The sequence below is a fragment of the Oryctolagus cuniculus genome, chromosome 7 (assembly GCF_051225735.1).
Source record: "Oryctolagus cuniculus isolate XC-2025 breed Fujian yellow rabbit chromosome 7, ASM5122573v1, whole genome shotgun sequence".
Classification (NCBI taxonomy): Eukaryota; Metazoa; Chordata; class Mammalia; order Lagomorpha; family Leporidae; genus Oryctolagus; species Oryctolagus cuniculus.
Window position 1 is genome coordinate 11,169,511 of NC_142873.1, and position 21,416 is coordinate 11,190,926.

General features: G+C 54.5%; 1 protein-coding gene across 2 annotated transcripts in view; it reads left to right on the forward strand.

Moving 5' to 3' along the window:
- The first annotated feature begins 219 nt into the window (after positions 1 to 219).
- PTPRN2 (protein tyrosine phosphatase receptor type N2) overlaps positions 220 to 21,416 on the forward strand; it is a 1,109,078-nt gene continuing 1,087,881 nt past the window's right edge. The window contains exon 1 of one of the 2 annotated variants that reach the window (XM_089336860.1): positions 220 to 497. In XM_089336860.1, the coding sequence (XP_089192986.1) occupies positions 383 to 497 (115 nt within the window). In that variant the 5' untranslated portion in view covers positions 220 to 382. The remainder of the gene's footprint in view (positions 498 to 21,416) is intronic. The other variant, XM_051857048.3, reaches the window with a different exon arrangement.

Sequence of the window (21,416 nt, forward strand, 5' to 3'; positions counted from 1 at the left end):
TCGGCCAGAGTTTACTGGGGCGTCCCTGACGCCCGCAGCGGGCGAGGGCCTGGCAGACGCTGCCGGAAGGGTTGGGGGCGGAGTTCCCGGGCCCCTTCCCGGACCCTGCCCGGCGCGGTGGGCAGTGGGCGTGCCTGGGCCGAGCGGGAACGGCAGGGGGCGTGGTCGGGGGCGGAGCAGCGTCGGGGGCGGGGCCAGCCTCCGGCGGGGGCGGGGCCGGGAGGCGCTGTCCGGTGCTGAAGCCCGGCCCGGCGCCGCCGCAGGAGCGCGGAGAGGCGCGGCGGGAGGAGCTGGCGGCGCCGCCTCGCTCGCCTCTGGCTCCCGCTGCTCCCGCCGCCCGCGGAGCGGCCATGGACTGAGCGCCGCTGGACGGGCCGCGGGGATGGGGCTGCCGCTCCCGCCGCCGCCGCTGCGCCTGCTGCTGCTGCTGCTCCTGCTGCCGCGCGCCCTGCCCGCCGCCCCCGCCCCGCGAGGTCGGCAGCTCTCGGGGCGCCTCGGTGAGTGAGTGGGGGGCGCCTCGGCGGGTGGGTGGGGGAGCGGGGGTCGTCAGGTTCCTCGGGCTCCGGGCCTCGCCGCGTGCTTCGCCGTCCTCGCCAGCCACGCCAGCCGAGCAGGTCTCGCCGCGTCCCTGCCTCAGTTTCCTCCCCCAGCGGCGGCCGCACCCCCTCCTCCGGTGCTGGGCCTCCAGCGCCCGCGGCGCCCCGCCACGCGGGCCATCCCCGCGAGGCCTCGGTCACCCGCGGGCCGCGCCGGGCGCCCTGCGCCCGAAGCAGACCTGGGCGCGGGCTGGGGGGAGCGCGCCCCGTGCGCCCGGGGCGTGGGCGCGCCCCCCGCGCGTGTTCGTGCCGCGTGCGCTGCTAGGCAGGCCGGGCCGGCCCTTCCCTGCGCCCCAGGCCCGGCCCCGCCTGCTCCCGCCGCGCCTCGGCCGCCACCTGCCTCTCCCCACGCGGACTCCGGGGCCAGCGCCGTGGAAACCACACGGACATTTTCCTTCCGTGCCAGCCGCTGAGGAGAAGGAAGGGAGCGAGAACAGAATTAGCGTCCTCCGCCCTCCATGCTAATCCTATTTGTTAAGGAGATTTGCCATAAAGCCAATGCTTCCAGGCGGCTTCCATGGCCGAATTACCACACCGCACAGCTCCGAACAGTGGGAGTGAGAGAGGCGACTGCAGGTCCGAGGCCGCGGAGAGGGGTCCCCGCCCGGGCACCGCCTGGGCGCTGCTCCGGCTCCGCTCTCTCCTCCTGCCTCTCGGGCCCTCTGGCCCCAGCGGTGCTTTATCCGTCAAAACCCCGAACAAAAACTGTAGGCAACAAGGAGGCTGGACACAGATGCTTAGACCCCCGGGCCAGTGTTCCCTGCTCTGCTCCTCGCTTCCTTGTGCCCTGGCTTGGCTCACACTTGCCTGCACGCTCTGTCCTGGTGGGTAAGGTGGTCCAGTTGGGGGGTGGGAGGGTCGGTGGGGAGGGCAGAATTGCAGGAAGTGGGAGAGGAGGTCCTTGCCGGCTGCTGTAGCGAGTTGGGGGCAGTATGTGCTGACCCTCACCCCCAGAGCCACTGTGCCCCTGAGGCCAGTACCCGGCCCCCAGCCTGCATTCTGTACTGAGCACCCAGGTCATCCTGACCTGGTGGGTCCTGCTTGGGCAGGCTTGGGGGGACTCAGCTGGTACCTCCCTCCGTTGCACAGGCTCTCTCTTGCTGGGGCTCTATTCCTTCCTGCTGCTGGCCTGAACTGGCCTGTCACCTCATGGAGCAGCTGTCTGCCCAGCTGGCCAGACACCGCGTGCACAGGGGCTGGACACAGGTCAGGGAGGTCCAGGGCCCACTGACACCGGCCTGCTCAGTGACCCAGGGAAGGTAGAGTCTTAGGGCACGTGCCGCTGGCTGGTCCCCAGCTGCTCTCTTTGCCATTGTATTTAGCAGTTCATAGCATTTTGCCAGAATCGCAGGGGAAGGCGGAAGGGGGAGGTGACAGCAAAAGAAAAAGCCAAGATAAAAGTGTAAGCAGGGCCGGAAGGTGCCTGTCCGTATGGGCAGTGCTGCCGGGTGCAACAACAAGATTTTGGCTACAAGCAAAGTGGTCAAAAAGAGGCGCCGTATACCCTGTGTTCGGCTCTGATAATGGTCATGGGGGAGACTTACGGACACAATCTTCTGGGACAACATTAAGAACCCAGACCCCATTGGAATTGTTTTAAGGACTCAGGGTGACAGATGTAACCCGCTACATTCCTCATATACTCAGGAGCAGCTCCAGGGGCATATCCAGAAAGTGAGATGTTGGTAAGACCTTCCCCAACTTGGGGTAAGCGTTAGACGCTTCTACCCACGTCCCCTCTCCCCGCCTTTCTGTCCCAGCACCCTCCTCGCTCAGAGTATTGCTACCACGTTTTTAGAATCCGATCTCCAGAAAGTAAAAGGGGAAACATGTTCACCCACGAGGGGCAGATGCTGCTTCGCTTTCTCAGCTGCCTGGATCTTGTTTGATAAGGGCCACGCCAAATAAGTCCTTGCAAGTACTCACCATGAGGCACCCTTGGAGATGCACCTACTGGCCTTAACTCTGGCCCCAGCTGTGTCCTTTGTAGGCATTATTTAGCTTTGCACATCCGACCTCAGGTTAAGGCCTGCAGAGCACACGTTTCAAGGAAGTCGAAGTTGTTACTCTTACATCAAAAAACCGTGTAGGTTGGAACTAGGAGTTACATGTCACCAAGACCTAGAGACTGATTCCTTTTGAGTAGGAAGCGTGGTGTGAGCGAGAGGGCTCGTCACACGTGGACAGGGAGGAGCTGTTGATGGAAGCCAGGGTCGACACCGGCATGTCTGAGTTTATTCTCACTGCTGCGAGCCGCGCGCCGGGAGCCTGACTGATTTCCAGATCAGCTGTCAGCAGCACCACAGGGCCGGTGGACGCCCCACCTGCTTCCTGTCCTCAAAGGACACTCTTTCCCCTTAATCACTTTAGCTTCCTGCCTTCTAACCACCCGTGCTGCTGCCTGTCTGGTGGGAGAGGCTCCCTCACTGCGTTCACTATCTGTGAGGCCATTATCAGAGCGGATCGGAGGAACACGGCACGATTCCACGTGGCCAAAATGCCACGGCTGCGTCCAGCAGGGTGGTCAGGGGCAGCCTGTGGATTTCTGCTCTCCCTTCGCCCCCTCTCTCAGCCGCCACCTCCTCTGCCTCTGTTATTTCATGCTCTTGTCCAGGGTCTAAGTACTTTTTCCTTGAACCTAACTTGAACGTGAACCTTTTGTGAAGGGCTTCAAACCCTTCTTAGGTTCCATGGAGGAGGCTGGTTTGTGAAGCTGCTGAGGCAGCCCTCATGGTGAAGGGGCAGTTAGATAAAGGACCCCCACCGCATTTGCTAAAGAAACAGGAATTTCATTTGCACAGGATAGGGTCAACCTTTCTTGCAGATTTTGCTTAGAGAGTCTAGATTCACATGTAGCCGATGCACCTGCCTGGGAGGACAAGGGATTGCTCATTTTCTTCTTTGTTTTTGCCTCCCGATCTGCCTACACATATTTTTCATTCACCAGCGAGCCCACACGGAGCTGAGAAGCAGAACAGTCAAGAGCTGGAGTCGGCTGGCTTTGTGAACTAGCTAGCGTGATTGTTTATTTTTAAATCAAAGGATCCTTGCTCCCACAAAAGCACGAATCCATCTTTGCTTCTTGGGGTCTGGAGCCTTTGATTCTGTTTGGTTGTATGGTAATGAGCCATACAATGGACCTGCCCCTTCCCCAGAGCTAAAGCCTTGCTCGTTCTTGTCCGAGAGCTGTTCTCTGCTCGCTGCTTCTTGCCTCCATCAGCCTCAGGTGCTGTTGTTCTAGGGCAGAAGCACTGGGGTGCGTGGAAAGCCCTGGGCTCCTGGCTGGAGGAGGTGCCAGACAGTGAGGATGGGCTCCCCTGTGGGACCAGATGCATTGAGTGGAACTGTGGGATGGCTCTTTTTCCCCAGACCAGAGATGGCAGTTAAATGTGTTAGCCTCGGAAGGGAAAGGCAGCGAATAAAAGGTTTTTAAATGGCTTCCTTTCCGTGCGGAGCTCAGCTGTGCTTTTTAGCATCTCGCAGCTCTTCCTTAAGAGTGGCTCTGTTTTCGCTCCGGGTCATCAAGGTCGCCGTTCAGTGGTGCCCACCAGGGTAGAGAGGGGTGGTGCTTCCCTCTGCGGTGGCGGCGGGGCCTGTCACGGCACACACGCCGGGCGTTTCTGTGTGCTGTGATGTATGTGGGTTTGCTGGGCCCTCTGGCTTCCGGAGCGCCGCGAGGCCACAGCGGGGCCACTCGGGTTGAGGTCAGGTGGTGACGTGCAAAAATCCAAGGCTGTCACCTCAAGGCCTTTTGTGTTGATGGACTCCGTGGGAACTGTTGATTCTGTTCTGTGACAGATTTATTTTACTCTGCTGTGTTCATGCTGTCGAACCTAATTCGTGGTTGCAGTGACCCGACTTTGGGTCACTTTTTTTGAGAGTTGGGGATCTGGGACGAGGAAGAGGAGTCGGGGCTGAAGGCAGTGGGGCCCTAGCCGAGCTGTCGTCAGCCAGGGTCTTGTGAAGTCCTCAGTTACTGCTGCCCTTAGCAGTATGAAAAGCTGTTTGTGACTAACCATGGCCCCGGCTAAAAATAGCTCCCTGCCTTTAGGTGGCAGATACGTAAGATACACGGCAGGGTCTGTGCAAATGTTGCTCCTTGAAGGAGTGAGGAGGGGCAAAGCCAAAGCTTACGAAACGGGCAGGAGGGGTTTTCATCCAGGCAGATCGTGGGGGGCGGAGGCCGGTGGCGGTGGAGCCCCAGTGAACTCAGAGCCCGTGTTATCGTCTCTGGCAAGATGTTCTGTTTCCCAGGGAGAGAGAGAAAGCAAACAGCTGAATTCACGGCAGATAACCCCCGCGCCCCATAAAGCACCTGGCAGCTGTTTCCACATTCGTCTAAATCGACCTTCATGAATGTAGACCCAGCGGGACTTATTTTTTGCTTTCTTAATCTTGCTTGATAGGAGGCCAGAAAGCCTGAGAAACACAGAACAGTCTACTTTGTTGCTGCTTAGAAACGGCGTGGCAACAGTTTGTCCAAGGCAGGGCCTTTCTCTGGCTCGCTCTTCGTTCTTGCTATCTCTGACAACTCTTTAAACATCAGGGCGGGAAGCAGAAACGGGAACACCTGCTTCTTCATACAGGAGGCACCTTTGTTTGGTTTGCTCGTCTGCCACAGGGGGCCCGTACGTGGGTGACTCGGGGCTGTGGCCTTTGTCTTCGATGGCCTCTGAAGGCAGGTGGGGAGGTGGTTGGTGTTGTCTGAGGATTCCAGGGTGTCAGTCTCACCTGTGCAGGGGGGGAGCGGGCGGGTCACGGTTGCTCTCTCTGCTCCCTCCCCGTAGTACCGTCTGCGGTTCAGCAAACAGGGGCACTTCCTTGTGTGCTTGGGGCAGCTCCTGGCTCCTCTGAGGGCAGTCCAAGGGCGTGGCAGGTGGACAAACTCATATATGCAACAGATGCAGAGCTTGCTTTTTAAAAATTTAAAGAATTATCATACAGTAAAACGGACCTTTTCCTTTTGGTTTTCTCTTCTGTGTATAGACTTGGGTGGACACCTCTGCTACTGGGATCCAGAATATCTCCATCACCCCAAAATTCTTTGTAGTGAAAAATCCTTCCCCATCCCCTCACCCCTGGCAACCCCTGGTCTCAGCCCCCTAGGCTTTCTAAGTGTGGTTGTGTGTACTCCTCAGAATAATTGGCAAGCATTTCTATGCCCATTTTACAGGTGGAAAGACTGAGGCTTAGATGGTTAAGGAATCTACCATAGGATACCCGGTGGGGAAAAGCTGATACAGGGATTGGGTCCTAGGCCTCTGGCCTTCACAAGCTCCCAAGATGGGGGGAGGGGTGGCTCTTGTGCAGGTCCCAAGGGCAGCAGAAGACATCCTCTTTGCTCCACAAGCCTTTTGCCTGCCTGCCGTGTCACCTGTCTTCCTCTAAGGAGCTCGGTACCTGTGGGGGTGAGGGGTTTGGTCAGCGGTTGTCACCCCTGGGGACCCCTGCCTATTTCGAGTCCTAGCTCTTCCACTTCCAATCCCGGGTTCCTGCGAATGTTCAACCTGGGAGGCAACAGGTGATGGGTCCCTGCCACCGCCTGGGAGACCTGGATGGAAGTGCAAGCTCCTGGCTTAGGTCTGGCCCAGGACTGGCTGTTGTAGGCATTTGGGGGGTGAACCAGTGGGTGGGAGATTTTATCTCTTTCTCTCTCTCACTTTCTCCTCTGTTTTAAAAGAAGATGCTGCAGGCTCATGGAGTCTGTTCTGGGAGGATTTTAAATGCTCTTGGGCAGTAGAGGTGGGAGGGGAGGAATTGTTGATTTTCTGGCTGTGTTGGGTGTCAGATTAAATATTTGGTCTGCGTTTCTGAGGGAATTTTGATGCTTCAAAACGGAGGACTTGTTTTGGGGGATCTTTAGGCTTCCCGTAGTGGCCCAAAGCACCTGCCCCTGGATGTGTTCAGGATGCTCCCATCGCGTCTTCTAACCACAGTAACGTGAACGCTGAAGACGAAGCTCTCGTCTCAGACTCGGTTGAACAAAAGCCACTTCAGAACAAGGGATGAAGGAGGGATTCCTTTCACAAGAAAATTTTGAGTAGGTTCCACCGAAGCTTGACATTTAAAGAGTGTCAGACAGGCAAGGGGGAGGCTCATGTTAGCAACTCGTTATTCTTTTCCGTGGAAGGAAGGAATGAAAATTTCCACCCCATGACATGGCCATTCTGTGTCCCCGTGTGGCTCTAAAGTCCATGCTGGCTGCTGATGCAATGTCCTACATTCAGTATCAAGGATGTGTTTGGAAATGTCTGTTGAGTGGAAGGAATTTCCAGAAGAAAGGCTGACCTGATTTCCAAAGAGAAAGGACTTTATATTAATGGCACAAGTCAATTCTGGTTCCCACAGCGAAGTGCATCCAACTTGTAATGGATGGAGTGGCTAATAAAATTGGCAATGGGAGGCTGATGCTTGTTCCATTTGGGGAGATGGTTTTAATCCAGCTCAAAGCAGCAGTTAACCGGTTCAGAGATGTGTTTGTCCTCTGAAATAGCCAATACCCCAAAGGAAGTGGCCAGACCCTGGGTACCCGTGAATGCTCCGTCTTCTGTCCCTCAAACTCACTTCTGTCTTTACCACGAGTGCTTGAATCTCTTTTTCTGCTTTAGGGAAAGCAGAAAAATAGGCCAAGGTTGAGATCACCCAGCTTGCATCTGATTTGTGCTGAAGGGCGGCGATACAGGTCGGGGGAAAAGCCCCCGTGGGAAGCACAACTCCTGGTGCTTCTGGAAACGCACCCCCCAGTCTCATGACTGACACTGCCCAGCACCCTCGCACCTGCCTTGTCAGGGTGTTCTGCACCTCGACTCCCCGAAACGATCAACGTGGCACTACAATCAGTTAAGGTAACAGGAGCTTGGCGTTTTTCCTGAAATAGGAAAGGATTTAGCAGACTTAGAAGTGGCAGGTGATTTCTGCAAAGGTGGTGAGGAATGTGTGGGTCCGAGTCAGGAGCAGAAATGAAATGACAGAAGAGGGGCCAGTAGGTTAAACCTACTGGTTAAACCAGGAGCACCAGCATCCCATGTGGGCACTGGTTCGAGTCCCGGCTGCTCCACTTCTGATCCAGCTTCCTGCTAGTGCACCTGGGAAAGCAGCAGAAGATGGCCCAAGTGCTTGGGCACCTGCACTCACGTGGGAGACCTGGATGAAGCTCCTGGCTCTTGGCTTCTGCCTGGCGTATCCCTGGCTGTTCGTGGCCATCTGGGGAGTGAACCAGTGGATGGAAGATCTCTATGTCTGTACCTCTCTCTGTAATTCTTTCAAATAAATAAAATAAATTTTTAAAAAGACAAAAGATAATGTTTTAGTGCAGCACTAATTGAGAGGTTGCTGTATCTTTATAATTTCACAATCATACAGTTTTTTGGTAAATATTTATTGAGAGGTATAGTTGCAGACAGAGAGAGGGAAAGAGAGAGAGAGAGAGGTCTTCCTTCTGCTGGTTTACTCTCCAAATGGTTGTAATGGCTAGAGCTGCGCCGATCAGAAGCCAGGAGCCAGGAGCTTCTTCTGGGTCTCCCACCTGGTCCCAAGCACTTGGACCATGTACTGCTGTTTTTCCCAGGTGCATTAGCAGGGAGCTGGATTGGAAGTTGAGCAGCCAGGACTCGAACTGGAGCCCATATGGGATGCCATTGCCACAGGTGGATATTTAACCTACTACGCCACAGCACCAGCCCCAATCATATAGTTTTTTTTTTTTTTTTTTTTTTGACAGGCAGAGTGGACAGTGAGAGAGAGAGACAGAGAGAAAGGTCTTCCTTTGCCGTTGGTTCACCCTCCAATGGCTGCTGCGGCCGGCACGCTGTGGCCGGCGCACCGCGCTGATCCGAAGGCAGGAGCCAGGTACTTATCCTGGTCTCCCATGCGGGTGCAGGCCCAAGCACTTGGGCCATCCTCCACTGCACTCCCTGGCCACAGCAGAGAGCTGGCCTGGAAGAGGGGCAACCGGGACAGAATCCGGCGCCCCGACTGGGACTAGAACCCGGTGTGCCGGCGCTGCAGGTGGAGGATTAGCCTAGTGAGCCGCGGTGCCAGCCTTCCAATCATATAGTTTTATGCTCATATTAAAGATTGAGAGAAATGAAAGGATTGAACTTATCTCCCTGAATTCATACCATGAATAAATACCTGGTTATTCCTGTTTTTGAGAGCATCCCAAGAGATGGGAGGGCAAGTCCTTGGTGGCCGCAGTGTCTCCAACAGGTTCTAGCTGCTGTCGCTCCTGTGAGCTCCAGGTTTGTCCAGTCGATGTCGGAGGCTGATGGCAAGATGGGATGGAATTTTGTGATTATTGAAAATAATATTGCTTTAGAGAGCCCAAGTCCCAGATGAGTTCACTGTTGACATTTTTGTAACAGCATTACTTCTTTTTTAAAAAATTATTTATTTATTTGAAAGGAAGAATGAGAGAGAGAGAGAGAGAGAGAGAGAGAGAGAGAGAGAATCTTCAATCTGCTGGTTCATTCCCCAAATGGCTGCAATGGCCAGAGCTGGGCCTTGCTGAAGCCAGGAGCCTGGAGCTCCAGAACCCGGTGTGCCGGCGCCGCAAGGCAGGGGATTAGCCTAGTGAGCCGCGGCGCCGGCCATGAAGAACCGTCTTGGAATGAATAATTTGTTAGAAAAAATTATGGCGAATACGTAAGGGACCCACAGAACATCAGACCTGGCAGTGGAATGAGATTGTGCCTGGTGATGTGTGTACAGGCTCTTTGGGAAGGAAGACGTAGTTCTCAACGAATGTCTTGCTAGATGTCTATGTCACTGGGCTGTTCTTAGTCTCCAAAGGGTTTCAGGAGTTTATTAAAGATGCCAAGCCCGTGTTCCTGTGCTGGCTGTTGTGGTTTGGCCATCCCTCCCAACGAGCGTGTTGAGATGTAATGGCCATCGTAGGAGTGTTAAGAGGTGCTGGGGGTATGGGGGCCATGACGAGTGGATTAACTGCATGCCTGCAGGAGTGGAGTAGGCGGGGTGCCTTTGGCCTGGTTTTTCTCTCTCTGTCTCTCATGTGCCTGCTTGCCCTTCTGTGTGGGGTGATGCAGCACAGAGCCCTCACCCATAAGCTGGTTTCTTGCTCCTGAACTTGCCAGTCTTTGGAACCGCGAGCCAAAGTAAGTGAAAATCACCTGGCCTGTGGGATTCCATTGTAGCAGCAGAGAACGCACCAAGATGCCGGGTGCCAGCATCACTCCGTGCTAAATGTTGGAAGGGGTGCACTTGCTGTAAATAGACACAGTTCAGGAATATATGACATCTGCCTAATGCTGAAATATTTTCCACAAGGACTCTGGATCAGATATTTGGCGTAAGTTTAAAGTGATTTTCGCATGCATCCTGGAGAAGAGTGGCTCCCCACTGAGGTGTGAGGTCTTACGGCTCTGGGACGGAGCGTGTGGCACGGGGCGGCCCTGCCGCACAGACGCCTCCTGCCCAGAGCGCCCCCAGGCTGAGACCGAGCAGCCCTGATGCACGTGGGGCACCTTAGGAGGACACTGCTGGTCACGTGGTCCTGTCATGAGCTCGGGGAAGCAATTGGCTAAAACTGTAGCGGAACGAACTCTGAGGACAAAGAGGTCTTGCCCGCCTCCACGCGTGCTCCAGCGCTGGCCAGGGCGACTGCAGCGTGGACAACCTGACTTCTTGTTCTGCTGGTCCCAAGCTTTGCTCACAGCCTTCAGGGCCCTTGGGAGTCTCTGTCCCCCTCCCTGCTGCCTGGCCTCTCCCCTCTGCCCCTCACAGGAGAAACCTGCATTCGCTTCTCACCTATGCAGATGACCTGTGTGTGCTCCACTGACCTTAAAGTATATTTGTTACGAAACCAACTCAGAAACAAACGTAAAAGGAGGGAAGATTACTACCAATGAAGATATTTTGTTGGTACAAAGATCTCCTTTTTACTTGCTAATGTTTATTTATGATGCGTGGTTTTGAAATGTCTTTAATCCCAGTAGCTTCGAGCTTTGGTTGTCTGCTGTCCCAACATACTCTGTGCACCCACTGCTAGCCATTGGTGATAATCTGTGTAAATGGGGCCGGCGCTGTGGCGTAGTGGGTAAGGCTGCTGCCTGCAGTGCTGGCATCCCATAGGGGCACCAGTTCAAGTCCCGGCTGCTCCTCTTCCCATCCAGCTCTCTGCTATGGCCTGGGAAAGCAGTAGAAGATGGTCCAAGTCCTTGGGCCCCTGCACCCATGTGGGAAACCTGGAGGAAGCTCCTGGATTCTGGCTTTGGATCGCCATAGCTCTGGCGGTTGCAGCCATCTGGGGAGTGAACCAGTGGATGGACAACCTCTCTCTCTCTCTCTGCCTCTCCTCTCTTTGTGTAACTCTGACTTTCAACTAAATAAATAAATCTTAAAAAAAAATCTGTGTAAATCATTGTTTGAGGTTTCATCTCTTTGGCCACCTTATTGTGGGTCTAATTCAGTGGCCATACCTCCCCCTCAAAAAGTGGCTGAAGGAGGGCAAATACAGACCACCACCATGTTCTCGCACTTGTGTTAGCTGCAACACTCTTCAAACTTGTGGATCATTTTGTTTGGAGAAAATGGCTCATCTGATCCTTAAACCTGGGCCCGGACTCTACGTAGACCCCAGCACATGGCGGGGAGAAGGGTGGGAGAGCGCCCGCTCTTCCATCCCACACTCCTCAGGGCTGTCTGCCTGGTGGGCTACAGCATTAACCCGTAAGTCAAAGGAGCTTAGTTTAGTTGGTCCGGGAATAGGCATCTGTAAATAGAAATTTTTGCTGCATGAATCAATGACAGAATTCCAGAGCTGGAAAGGATTCCCAGGTCCAGTTTCATCCTTTTTTTTTTTTTTTTTTGACAGGCAGAGTGGACAGTGAGAGAGAGACAGAGAGAAAGGTCTTCCTTTGCCGTTGGTTCACCCTCCAATGGCCGCTGGGGCCGGTGCGCTGGGGCCGGTGCACCGCTTTGATCCGAAGGCAGGAGCCAGGTGCTTCTCCTGGTCTCCCATGGGGTGCAGGGCCCAAGCACTTGGGCCATCCTCCACTGCACTCCCGGGCCACAGCAGAGAGCTGGCCTGGAAGGAGTAACCGGGACAGAATCCGGCGCCCCGACTGGGACTAGAACCTGGTGTGCTGGCGCCGCAGGCGGAGGATTAGCCTAGTGAGCCGCAGCGCCGGCCCAGTTTCATCCATTTTTAAGTAACCGCTAGGTAGTGAGGTTCAGGCGGGGGCGAGCGGACGGACCTGCTGCAGACTTTGTGGACAGGGACTCGAGGAGGGCTGTGTAGACTCTGGCTCGGCTGGGCGGCCCCCCAGGAGATGGTTCAGCCCCTGTGTGCTCGTGCGAAGCCCGTGTGAAGCCCGTGCTGGCCCTCTGGGTGCATGGCCTGCTGCCCCTCCAGAACCCCATCCAGCCGGTGTCTCTAAAGTTGGACTTCAGATTCATACGCTGACTCTTTGCTTTTAAAAGTGGTGCCAGAGATGGACTGCTTTCACAAATCACACAATCTTGGTTTGAAAACCGCTGTTCTGTATCTGCAAATCCATCCTGGCTTCATCAGCACCCAGAGTTCGCGTGTTAGGCAGCCGTCTCCTTTCCCAGTCTGCACCCTACTTTGCTGGGCGTCTTCATTTGCTTAACTCGGTGCACAATATTATTGGAATACCCAGGAGCCTTGATGACCAGATGGGGCGTCTGTCCAGGGGATGGGCATGAATTCCTATCGAGCATTTTGTCTAACAGTACAACAAGGGACAGAAACACATTTCTGCACTATAAGCATTTCCCTCTATTCGTCATGCATCATACGAACGTCTCTCTTCAATTTAGATTCTTCTTCTATGAGCATTTGAAAATGAGTTTACAACTATTCTTCAGCCTCCAAAATGTCAGGGAGTGAGCTTCATTTATTCAGCTGGAAGAAAATGTAAATCATTCAGAAAACATAAACTCATATTTGCAAGCTTACGACACTGGCAGCACCCGTGGGCTGAGTGATCTATAGCCTGCTCTCTCTCGTCTTTATTTAGAAAGTGCTGCTTCTGTATCAGCTTGATCACTTTCTGCTGAAGGACAAGATGCGAGGCAGTGTCGATGCCAAGGGTCCCAGCAGAGTTCTGTGTCCACAAGTGGTGGACCAAGGGGCTTGGGGGCTCCTCCCGCCGAGAACACTGGGGAATCTTGATAGTGTTTTTTTTCTTAAACTGGGCTTAGCTTTTTGGCTTTTAGAACACTGTGGTTTTTTTTTTTTTCTTTTTAACTATTTATTTATTTGAAAGTCATAGTTACACAGAGAGAGAGGGAGAGGCAGAGAGAGAGAGGTCTTCCATACGCTGGTTCACTCCCCAATTGGCCACAATGGCTGGAGCTGCGCCAATCCAAAGCCAGGAGCCAGGAGCTTCCTCTGGGTCTCCCACGTGGGTGCAGGGGCCCAAAGACTTGGGCATCTTCCACTGCTTTCCCAGACCACAGCAGAGAGCTGGATCGGAAGTGGAGCAGCCGGGACCTGAACCGATGCCTATGTGGGATGCCGGCACTGCAGGAGGCGGCCTTACCCACTACACCACAGCACCAGCCCCTTGACCAAGTTTGTATCACGTAGGGGAGGATCAGGGTGAAGAGTCGGAGGGCGGAGACCTAGGAGAGGGAGGTGAGGGGACGCAGTGCCTGGGACCACCAGGGGGCGCCAGTGCTGAGGGGCAGGGTGGGCAGAGGGGAGGGAGCCTCTGGCTGGGGTCCGGGGGTCCGTGGTGTGCCTCAGAGAGCTAGACCGGGACTCTGCTGGTTGCACGGAGGAGAAAGGCCCAGGCAGACGCAGGGCAGCCCTCATGGGGTCAGAGCCAGCTTTGGCCAGCCCCGTGCTGGGACCCTGGAATTCTGGGCCTCCAGGCAGAAGCCCGAGCAGTTCCTGAGCAAGGCTGTAGGAGCAGAGTTCCCGGCGGGCGCTGTGTCCTTCCCAGCTGCTCCCAGAACCACAGTGACGCGCTGCGGGGAAGTCAGACGGTCGGCCCTGTCAGGTCCCTCTATACCCAGAATAGCGATGATCAGTTCTTCAAACTAGACAACGAGCCGGGGAGGAACCCTCCTTTCAGTGTGGTGAACTGAACACGCACTGTGTGGTCCACCTTGCACAGGGCACTGGGCGTGCGAACAGAGAGGGAGGGAAGCCTTCCCTCTGCCTGAAGCCTCCCCTGCCTTCTAGAACCTTCCCAGCCTCCCACAACCTCCCCTGCCCCCCGGAAGCTCGCTGGGGCCAGGGCCTTTCTCGTTCCAGTGCATTCCCAGTCACATTGTATTGGATTAATTCACCTGATACTGCTGGGTCATTTTCCTTGCCAGTACACGGCTCTTTCTTTGGGAAGCTCTTGCCCCCTGTGACAAGACTTCGGAGAGTAACCACAACATTTTTATTTCATGGATATTTATTTTGTTGTATTTCCCTATTTTTTTTTTTTTTGACAGGCAGAGTTAGACAGTGAGAGAGAGAGACTGAGAGAAAGGTCTTCCTTCTGTTGGTTCACCCCCTAAGTGGCAGCTACGGCCGGCACGCTGTGCCAATCCGAAGCCAGGAGCCAGGTGCTTCTCCTGGTCTCCCATGGGGTGCAGGGCCCAAGGACTTGGGCCATCCTCCACTGCCCTCCCGGGCCACAGCAGAGAGCTGGACTGGAAGAGGGGCAACTGGGACAGAATCCGGTGCCCCTACCGGGACTAGAACCCGGGGTGCCGGTGCTGCAGGCGGAGGATTAGCCTAGTGAGCCGCGGCACTGGCTCTATTTCCTGATTCTAATCAAGAGATGGAAGCAGGGGCTGGGAGTTTGGCTCTTCCCTCTGCGGACCCTTTTTGGGATTCCGGCTGTGCCAGTCCATTGCCGTAGCTAACACAGCACCACGTTCTGTGAGGTCTGCCTTCTGCACTTGTTAGCAGGCCCCTCTGTGTTGTTATCTGGAGGCACACATTTAACGTGAGGAAGTGGCCATCATCACAGCTAACAAACCTTTCTGGAGGGCTTGTGGGTGGCAGGATGTACCTGCCCCCTCCAGAGTCCCCCGTGTGCGTGTTCACTGCTAGGCAGTCGCCTAGAAAGGGGGGCGTGTCCTTGGGACTGGGACAGATTGTTGCTGGCAGCAGCTGTGGATCAAACGGACTGCCTTTTCTTTTACAGAATGGTGATAAGGAGTGGAGAGGATTAAATGAGGAAACATCTGGCCGGCGCCGCGGCTCACCAGGCTAATCCTCCGCCTTGCGGCGCCGGCACACCGGGTTCTAGTCCCGGTCGGGGCACCGGATTCTGTCCCGGTTGCCCCTCTTCCAGGCCAGCCCTCTGCTGTGGCCAGGGAGTGCAGTGGAGGATGGCCCAAGTGCTTGGGCCCTGCACCCCATGGGAGACCAGGAGAAGCACCTGGCTCCTGGCTTTGGATCAGCGCAGTGCACCAGCCGCGGCGGCCATTGGAGGGTGAACCAACGGCAAAGGGAGACCTTTCTCTCTGTCTCTCCCTCTCACTGTCCACTCTGCCTGTCAAAAAAATTTAAAAAAAAATGAGGAAACATCTCATGAACTGGTGGGTGTGGAGCCTGGCACGCTGCCAGGGCTCCTTGTGGCCCTCGTGCTACTGACCAGGAGAGATACCCCCTGGGGCTCTGGGGCCCTGCTTCAGGGTTCCCTTCTGGCGACCCAGCCAGGTGGTTCAGCAGCACCTGGTCCTCTGTTTCCACTTCTCATGGCGAGAAGCCGTACAAGACATAGGCAGCTGCGTGGCTGGGCACCGTGCACGTCCCCGGGGCTTCCTGACCTGTCCTGGGGCCTGGCCCCTCCCGGTGCTTTCACACTAACTCCCCAGGCAGCTCCTTGACCGCTTGGAGAAGCCACAGGCAGCAGTTAGCATCTGGCCCTCAGTTTCTTATAAAAATTATTTGCAAGGGGGAGAGAGGGAGGGAGAAATCTTCCATCTTAGGATTTACTCCCCAATGCTCACAACAGCCAGGGCTGGACCTGGCCAAAGCCGGGTTCTCAGAACTGAATTCGGGTCTCTCACATGGATGTCAGGGATCCAGTGAGTTGAGGCGTCGCCTGCTGCCTCCCAGGGTGCACTTTAACAGGAGGCTGCAGTGGGAAGTGAACCCAGGACCCAAACCCAGGCGCTCTGATGAGGAATGCAGATCTGGGTCCTGATGCCTCAGAACACTGGGTTTCTGCTGCCTCTGTGGAAGGTCTGGGTTGCAGGCCCAGCCCTGGCCACTGTAGGCATTTGGGGAGGGAACTAGGACCTGGGAGCCCTCTGCCTCTCGACTAAATAAATCATACGATTATGAGAAACTGTGTGTGTTAGTGATGTTTTAAAAGAAGTGATTGTGATAGCAGCAAATTTTTTTTTTTTGCTCTTTAAACATTTGTAATTAGAGACATGGAGACTTGTCAGCCTTAATAAAAATGGTTGCTAGTCCGTGAAAAAAATTTTTTAAAAGATTTATTTGTTTATTTGAAAGGCAGAGTTACACAGAGAGAGAAGGAGAGGCAGAGAGAGAGAGAGAGACAGAGAGAGGGAGGGAGGGAGGGAGGGAGGGAGGGAGAGAGAGTCTTCCATTTGCTGGTTCACTCCCCAGTTGGTTGCAACAGCTGGAGCTGGGCCGATCTGAAGCCAGGAGCCAGGAGTTTCTTCGGGGTCTCCCAGGTGGGTGCAGGGGCCCAAGGACTTGGGCCATCTTCTACTGCTTTCCCAGGCCATAGCAGAGAGCTGGATCGGAAGTGGAGCAGCCAGGACTCGAACCAGCGCCCGTATGGGATGTCGGCACTGCTTGGGGGGGGGCTTCACTCGCTATACCACAATGCCGGCCCCTGTGAAATTTCAGAAAACATACAAAGTGCTGTTCTAAGGGACATCTCTATGAAGTGTGAAAAGTAGAAGTTGTTTGTTTATGGTATTTGTGTAAATATCTCAATTGTTTAATAATATAAATATACCAATATTTGAAGACCTCCTTTTCTGAAAAGTCTCTCATTATTTCAGAAAAAGGACATCTAGTTTCAAAGCTGCCTTTTTTTTTTTTTAAAGATTTTACTTATTTATTTGAGAAGTAGAGTTATAGACAGTGAGAGGGAGAGACAGAGAGAAGGGTCTTCCTTCTGTTGGTTCACTCCCCAAATGGCCACAATGGCCGAGCTGTGCCGATCCGAAGCCAGGAGCCAGGAGCTTCTTCCAGGTCTCCTACGTGGGTGCAGGGACTCAAACACTTGGGCCATCCTTCACTGCACCTCCTGGGCCACAGCAGAGAGCTGGACTGGAAGAGGAACAACCGGGACTAGAACCGGTGCCCATATGGGATGCTGGCACTACAGGCTGAGGATTAACCTACTGTGCCACAGCGCCCGTCCCAAACCAAAGACTTCTAGAAGTAATCCTTTGATAACATAAAGATAATAATGAGTTTCCTTGTGTTAGGTGTGAGCTCGGGCAACTTATCGTCTGTCTCTGACTCAGTTTCCCCATCCATAGGTAAGGCAGTTGAACTGGAGACTGTTTTAGGTACACAACTGAAGACACCACTTTTCATATAAAAAAGTGATGCCTCCAGTGTCTGCTTCTGCATCCAGGCTAAGCTTGCACAGGAGCTGTGCTCCCCCGTTCTGCACACCTGTGCAGGGCTCGCCTGCAGTCCGCGGCCTGCGTGGTCCTTTCGGTCCCTGAGTTCCTCACCAGGTGCTCCCTTTCCTGACCCTCACCCCCGCCAGCCTGTTCCGCCGTGGACGCTGTGTCCCTGCCTGGTGCGTCTCCCCTTCCTGTGTTTCCAACCAGTTAATTCACTCAGCGGTCCGCTGGGGACCGCCTGCTGGGCGGGCGTGGCGGCTGGGGCTCAGCACGTGGCAGGAACTCGCCGTGCGTTTGTTGTTAATGAGGGAGCCTGGCACATTTCAGCACTGACATCTTCCGTCGCCATAATGAAAAGCCTTCCTAAAAATACATGTGGCCTGCGCAACGTCTGTTGGGTGCCGTGTGAAGGGTGGGGAGTGCAGTGGCAGCCACAGGCCTGTTTGTCGGAGCCACGGTGGGCTCGGAGCGTGCAGGAGGGCTGCCTGCCGGGCTCAGGCTCAGGGAAGCCCGGTGTGCTGAGTGCCACCCAGCTTTCTCTGCTGCTGACCTGTTCCGGAAGGGCCACCAGCCACGGGAACTGGGACTCAGGAAAGCGTGGAGAACAAACTAGAATCAGACAGCGAGACTTTGCTTCCTGATGAAGCAAATGGAAGTCACTTTGTCTTGGGGACGTAATGGTGGAAGTTCAGGCAGGCTCCGGTGCCACGACCCTGGGGACTCCCCACACCCTCGAAGGTGGGCACTTGGTGGGCTTATGGCCAGGGTGGCTGGCCCAGGGGCCCCATTTGCCTGGAAATTGCCCTGGGAGCCTTTTGCCGTCGCCACACCTGGCTGTCTCTTTCTTGAATTACGTGGGAACTAAACCTCAACCCACAGAACCTTCTGTTGTCGGGAAAGACAAGTGATTTTACAGATCTCCAGTGTTATTAAAATGCCTCATACTTTCAGGGAGACATTTTTATCTTTTATTTTTAATGCTTAATGCAGGATTTATTTAAGCACGAATACATACAGTTGTCACTGTCACACTAAATATGAGATGTTAAGTGTTCCATCCAGTTTTCTCTCCCTGAGAAGTTTTTCTTTTTTTTCCTATCCCTGTCTGTTTTGAAAACCTAATACCAGGCTGGTGCCGCGGCTCAATAGGCTAATCCTCTGCCTTGAGGCACCGGCACACCGGGTTCTAGTCCCGGTCGGGGCGCCAGATTCTGTCCCAGTTGCCCCTCTTCCAGGCCAGCTCTCTGCTGTGGCCAGGGAGTACAGTGGAGGATGGCCCAAGTGCTTGGGCCCTGCACCCCATGGGAGACCAGGATAAGTACCTGGCTCCTGTCATCGGATCAGCGCGGTGCGCCAGCCGCAGCAGCCATTGGAGGGTGAACCAACGGCAAAAGGAAGACCTTTCTCTCTGTCTCTCTCTCTCACTGTCCACTCTGCCTTTCAAAAAAAGAAAACCAAATACCAGAAAAATGGGAGCTCCACCCCCAGCAGAGCTATGGGTGGGTTCTTGGGAGCGGGCCTGACATTGGGATAGGCGTGTGCTGGTCTTGCATCTGTCCAGCGAATCAAGGCAGGTCTTCCATGCGTCCCTGGTGCCTGGGGTCCTTGTACTGAAGCAGAGGCTCCTGATGAAGTGGGGGCATTACAGCCAGCCACATGGTTTCACCCGCCAGGCTTCTGGAGACAATGTCGTGTTTGACTGGGTCAAGAGCAGGGGGTAGTGGCAGGTCCTGTGGCTTACGCTTGGGGAACGAAGCACCTGTGCAGCTCTGGGCCTATTTTGTATTTTGAAAGATTTTTTTTCAGGTTTATATATTTGAGACACAGAGATGGAGAGAGAGAGAGAGAGAGAGAGAGAGACAGAGAGAGATATTGGACATCTTCCATCTGCTGGTTCACTCCTGAAATTCCTATATCAGCCAAGCCTGCACCAGACTGAAGCCAGGAGCCAGGAACTCCCTCTGGGTCTTCCAGCTGAGCGGTTGGAATCCAAGTACTTGGGCCTTCGTTTACCTCCCAGGCACATGAGCAGGGAGCCGAATGGGAAGTGGAGTAGCTGGGATGAGAACTGGCTGTGGATAAGGGATGTGGGCATCCCTAGCAGCAGCTTAACCCACTGTGCCACGATGCCTGACCAGGGAGAGTAATTTCTTAGAGATTTTATTTATTTATTTGAGAGGTAGATTTACAGACAGAGAGAAAGGTCTTCCATCTGCTGGTTCACTCCCCAGATGGGCACAATGACCAGAGCTGCACCCATCCAAAGCCAGGAGCCAGGAGCTTCTTCCGGGTCTCCCATGTGGGTGCAGGGGTCCAAGACCTGGGCCATCTTCTGCTGCTTTCCCAGGCCATAGCAGAGAGCTGGATCGGAAGAGGAACAGCCGGGACACTAACCACAGCCCATATGGGATGCTGGTGCTGCAGAGGGAGGCTTAGCCAACTATACCCAAGGAGAGATTTTTAGAGGAAGGGAAATGGCAAAGCTAAAGGATAATATATCTGTGCCAAATATTTAGAAGACAGCATTGTGGCTGATCCGTGGGCTTAGAGTCGGTGACCTGGCAGATGTTACAGCGCCTCTGCACCTGTTCTCTGTGAGGGGGCAACACCGGCGCTGCCTCGGGGTTCCTGCTCACCGTGCGGAGAGAGGAAGTCAGAGTCGGGAAGGCCAGTGGCGGTTCCCGACTGTCAGTGCCCACCGGGCCTTCACTCCACTTTGCTCCTGGCAGGTTCCCGTGTGCTCACCATCAGGGGAAGGCTTGCAGACCTTAGGCTGGAAGTGTGACTCCCATGACAGGGCTCTCGCCAGCTGAGGTGGCCCCGGCACCTGGCGTCTAGGTGACCGGCTGTGGCTCCGAGATTTCTCCCTTGCACCCTTCCAAAATGCACTGTGGGGATGTGCACTGTCCTCTTTGCTGTGGATGTGTTGAAGAGTTGCTGATTTGATGGTCTGTGCTCACGTAGCTGTAAGTAGACTGTATGGATCGCAGTCTAAATGTTGCAAAGGTAGCTTGGATCCTGAGAATCAGATTGGGGTGCAGTATGGTGGTTATCATGCCTCTGGGAGCCTCGTAATTTATAAAGGAGAAGCCTTCCTGCTCTGTTGGCTGTACCCTTGCCTTTCTCCCGCACTACACAGTTTTCCCAGTGGTGTCAGCATCTCTGGGCCATGTATGCCCCAGGGAGCACTTTTTATAATTTGTCCAAAGGTGTTATATAGGACAGGACTTGAACAAGAGCCTCCCTGTGGTTTCTTATGAATGCAACTCCCATTAAAAAGGAGGTGCACACACAAAGGGAATGCTCAGCCTTGCTTGTCCCATTGCATAATTCTTCCTAGATTTTTTTTTTTTTGACAGGCAGAGTTAGACAGTGAGAGAGAGTGAGAGAGAGAAAGGTCTTCCTTCCGTTGGTTCACCCCCCAAATGGCCGCTACGGCCGGCGCTGCGCCGATCCGAAGCCAGGAGCCAGGTGCCTCTGCCTGGTCTCCCATGGGGTGCAGGGCCCAAGCACTTGGGCCATCCTCCACTGCACTCCCGGGCCACAGCAGAGAGCTGGCCTGGAAGAGGGGCAACCGGGACAGAATCCGGCGCCCCAACCGGGACTAGAACCCGGGGTGCCAGTGCCACAGGCGGAGGATTAGCCAAGTGAGCCGCGGCGCCGGCCTCTTCTTAGATTTACTTGTATTTCTCTTTTCTTCCAGTAAGACCTTTCTTCTCCTGGTGGATTTGGACCATGGAGCCACTTCCTGGGGATGGGGAAGGGCTGGTGGTTCGCTGGGCTGTGCTGGCCAGTCTCTGGCCATACCACTGGCTTTCCTTATGTGCACTATAAATAACTAAAATAAATAAACTGCTGGGGAGTCTGCCGGGCTGGGGTTGGCGAGGGTGTGGTGCACGGCACTCTTGGTGTTCTGTTGCCAGTGAGGGCAGTGGGGCTGAGGTAGGGAGACAGGCTGACTGTATCATGAATGACAACTCTTTGGCCCAAAACGGTGCTTCCAGGAATTTACCCAGCAAACAGTCGCACGCATGTGCAAAGATGTTTGCACACGCACGTTCATTGCTGCATATTTTGTTAGAAGCTAATACTAGAAACAACCTAGTTTTTCATGAACAAGAGACTGGTTGAATATGTCATCGTGGTACCGACACAGAATGTCTTGCAGCTGTTGCAAGAATGAGGTGGAGCTGCCCGCGGAGATGTCGGGACAATCTCTGGATCTATGATTAATGATGCTTTTGACAGTGGACCCTAGTGAGAGCT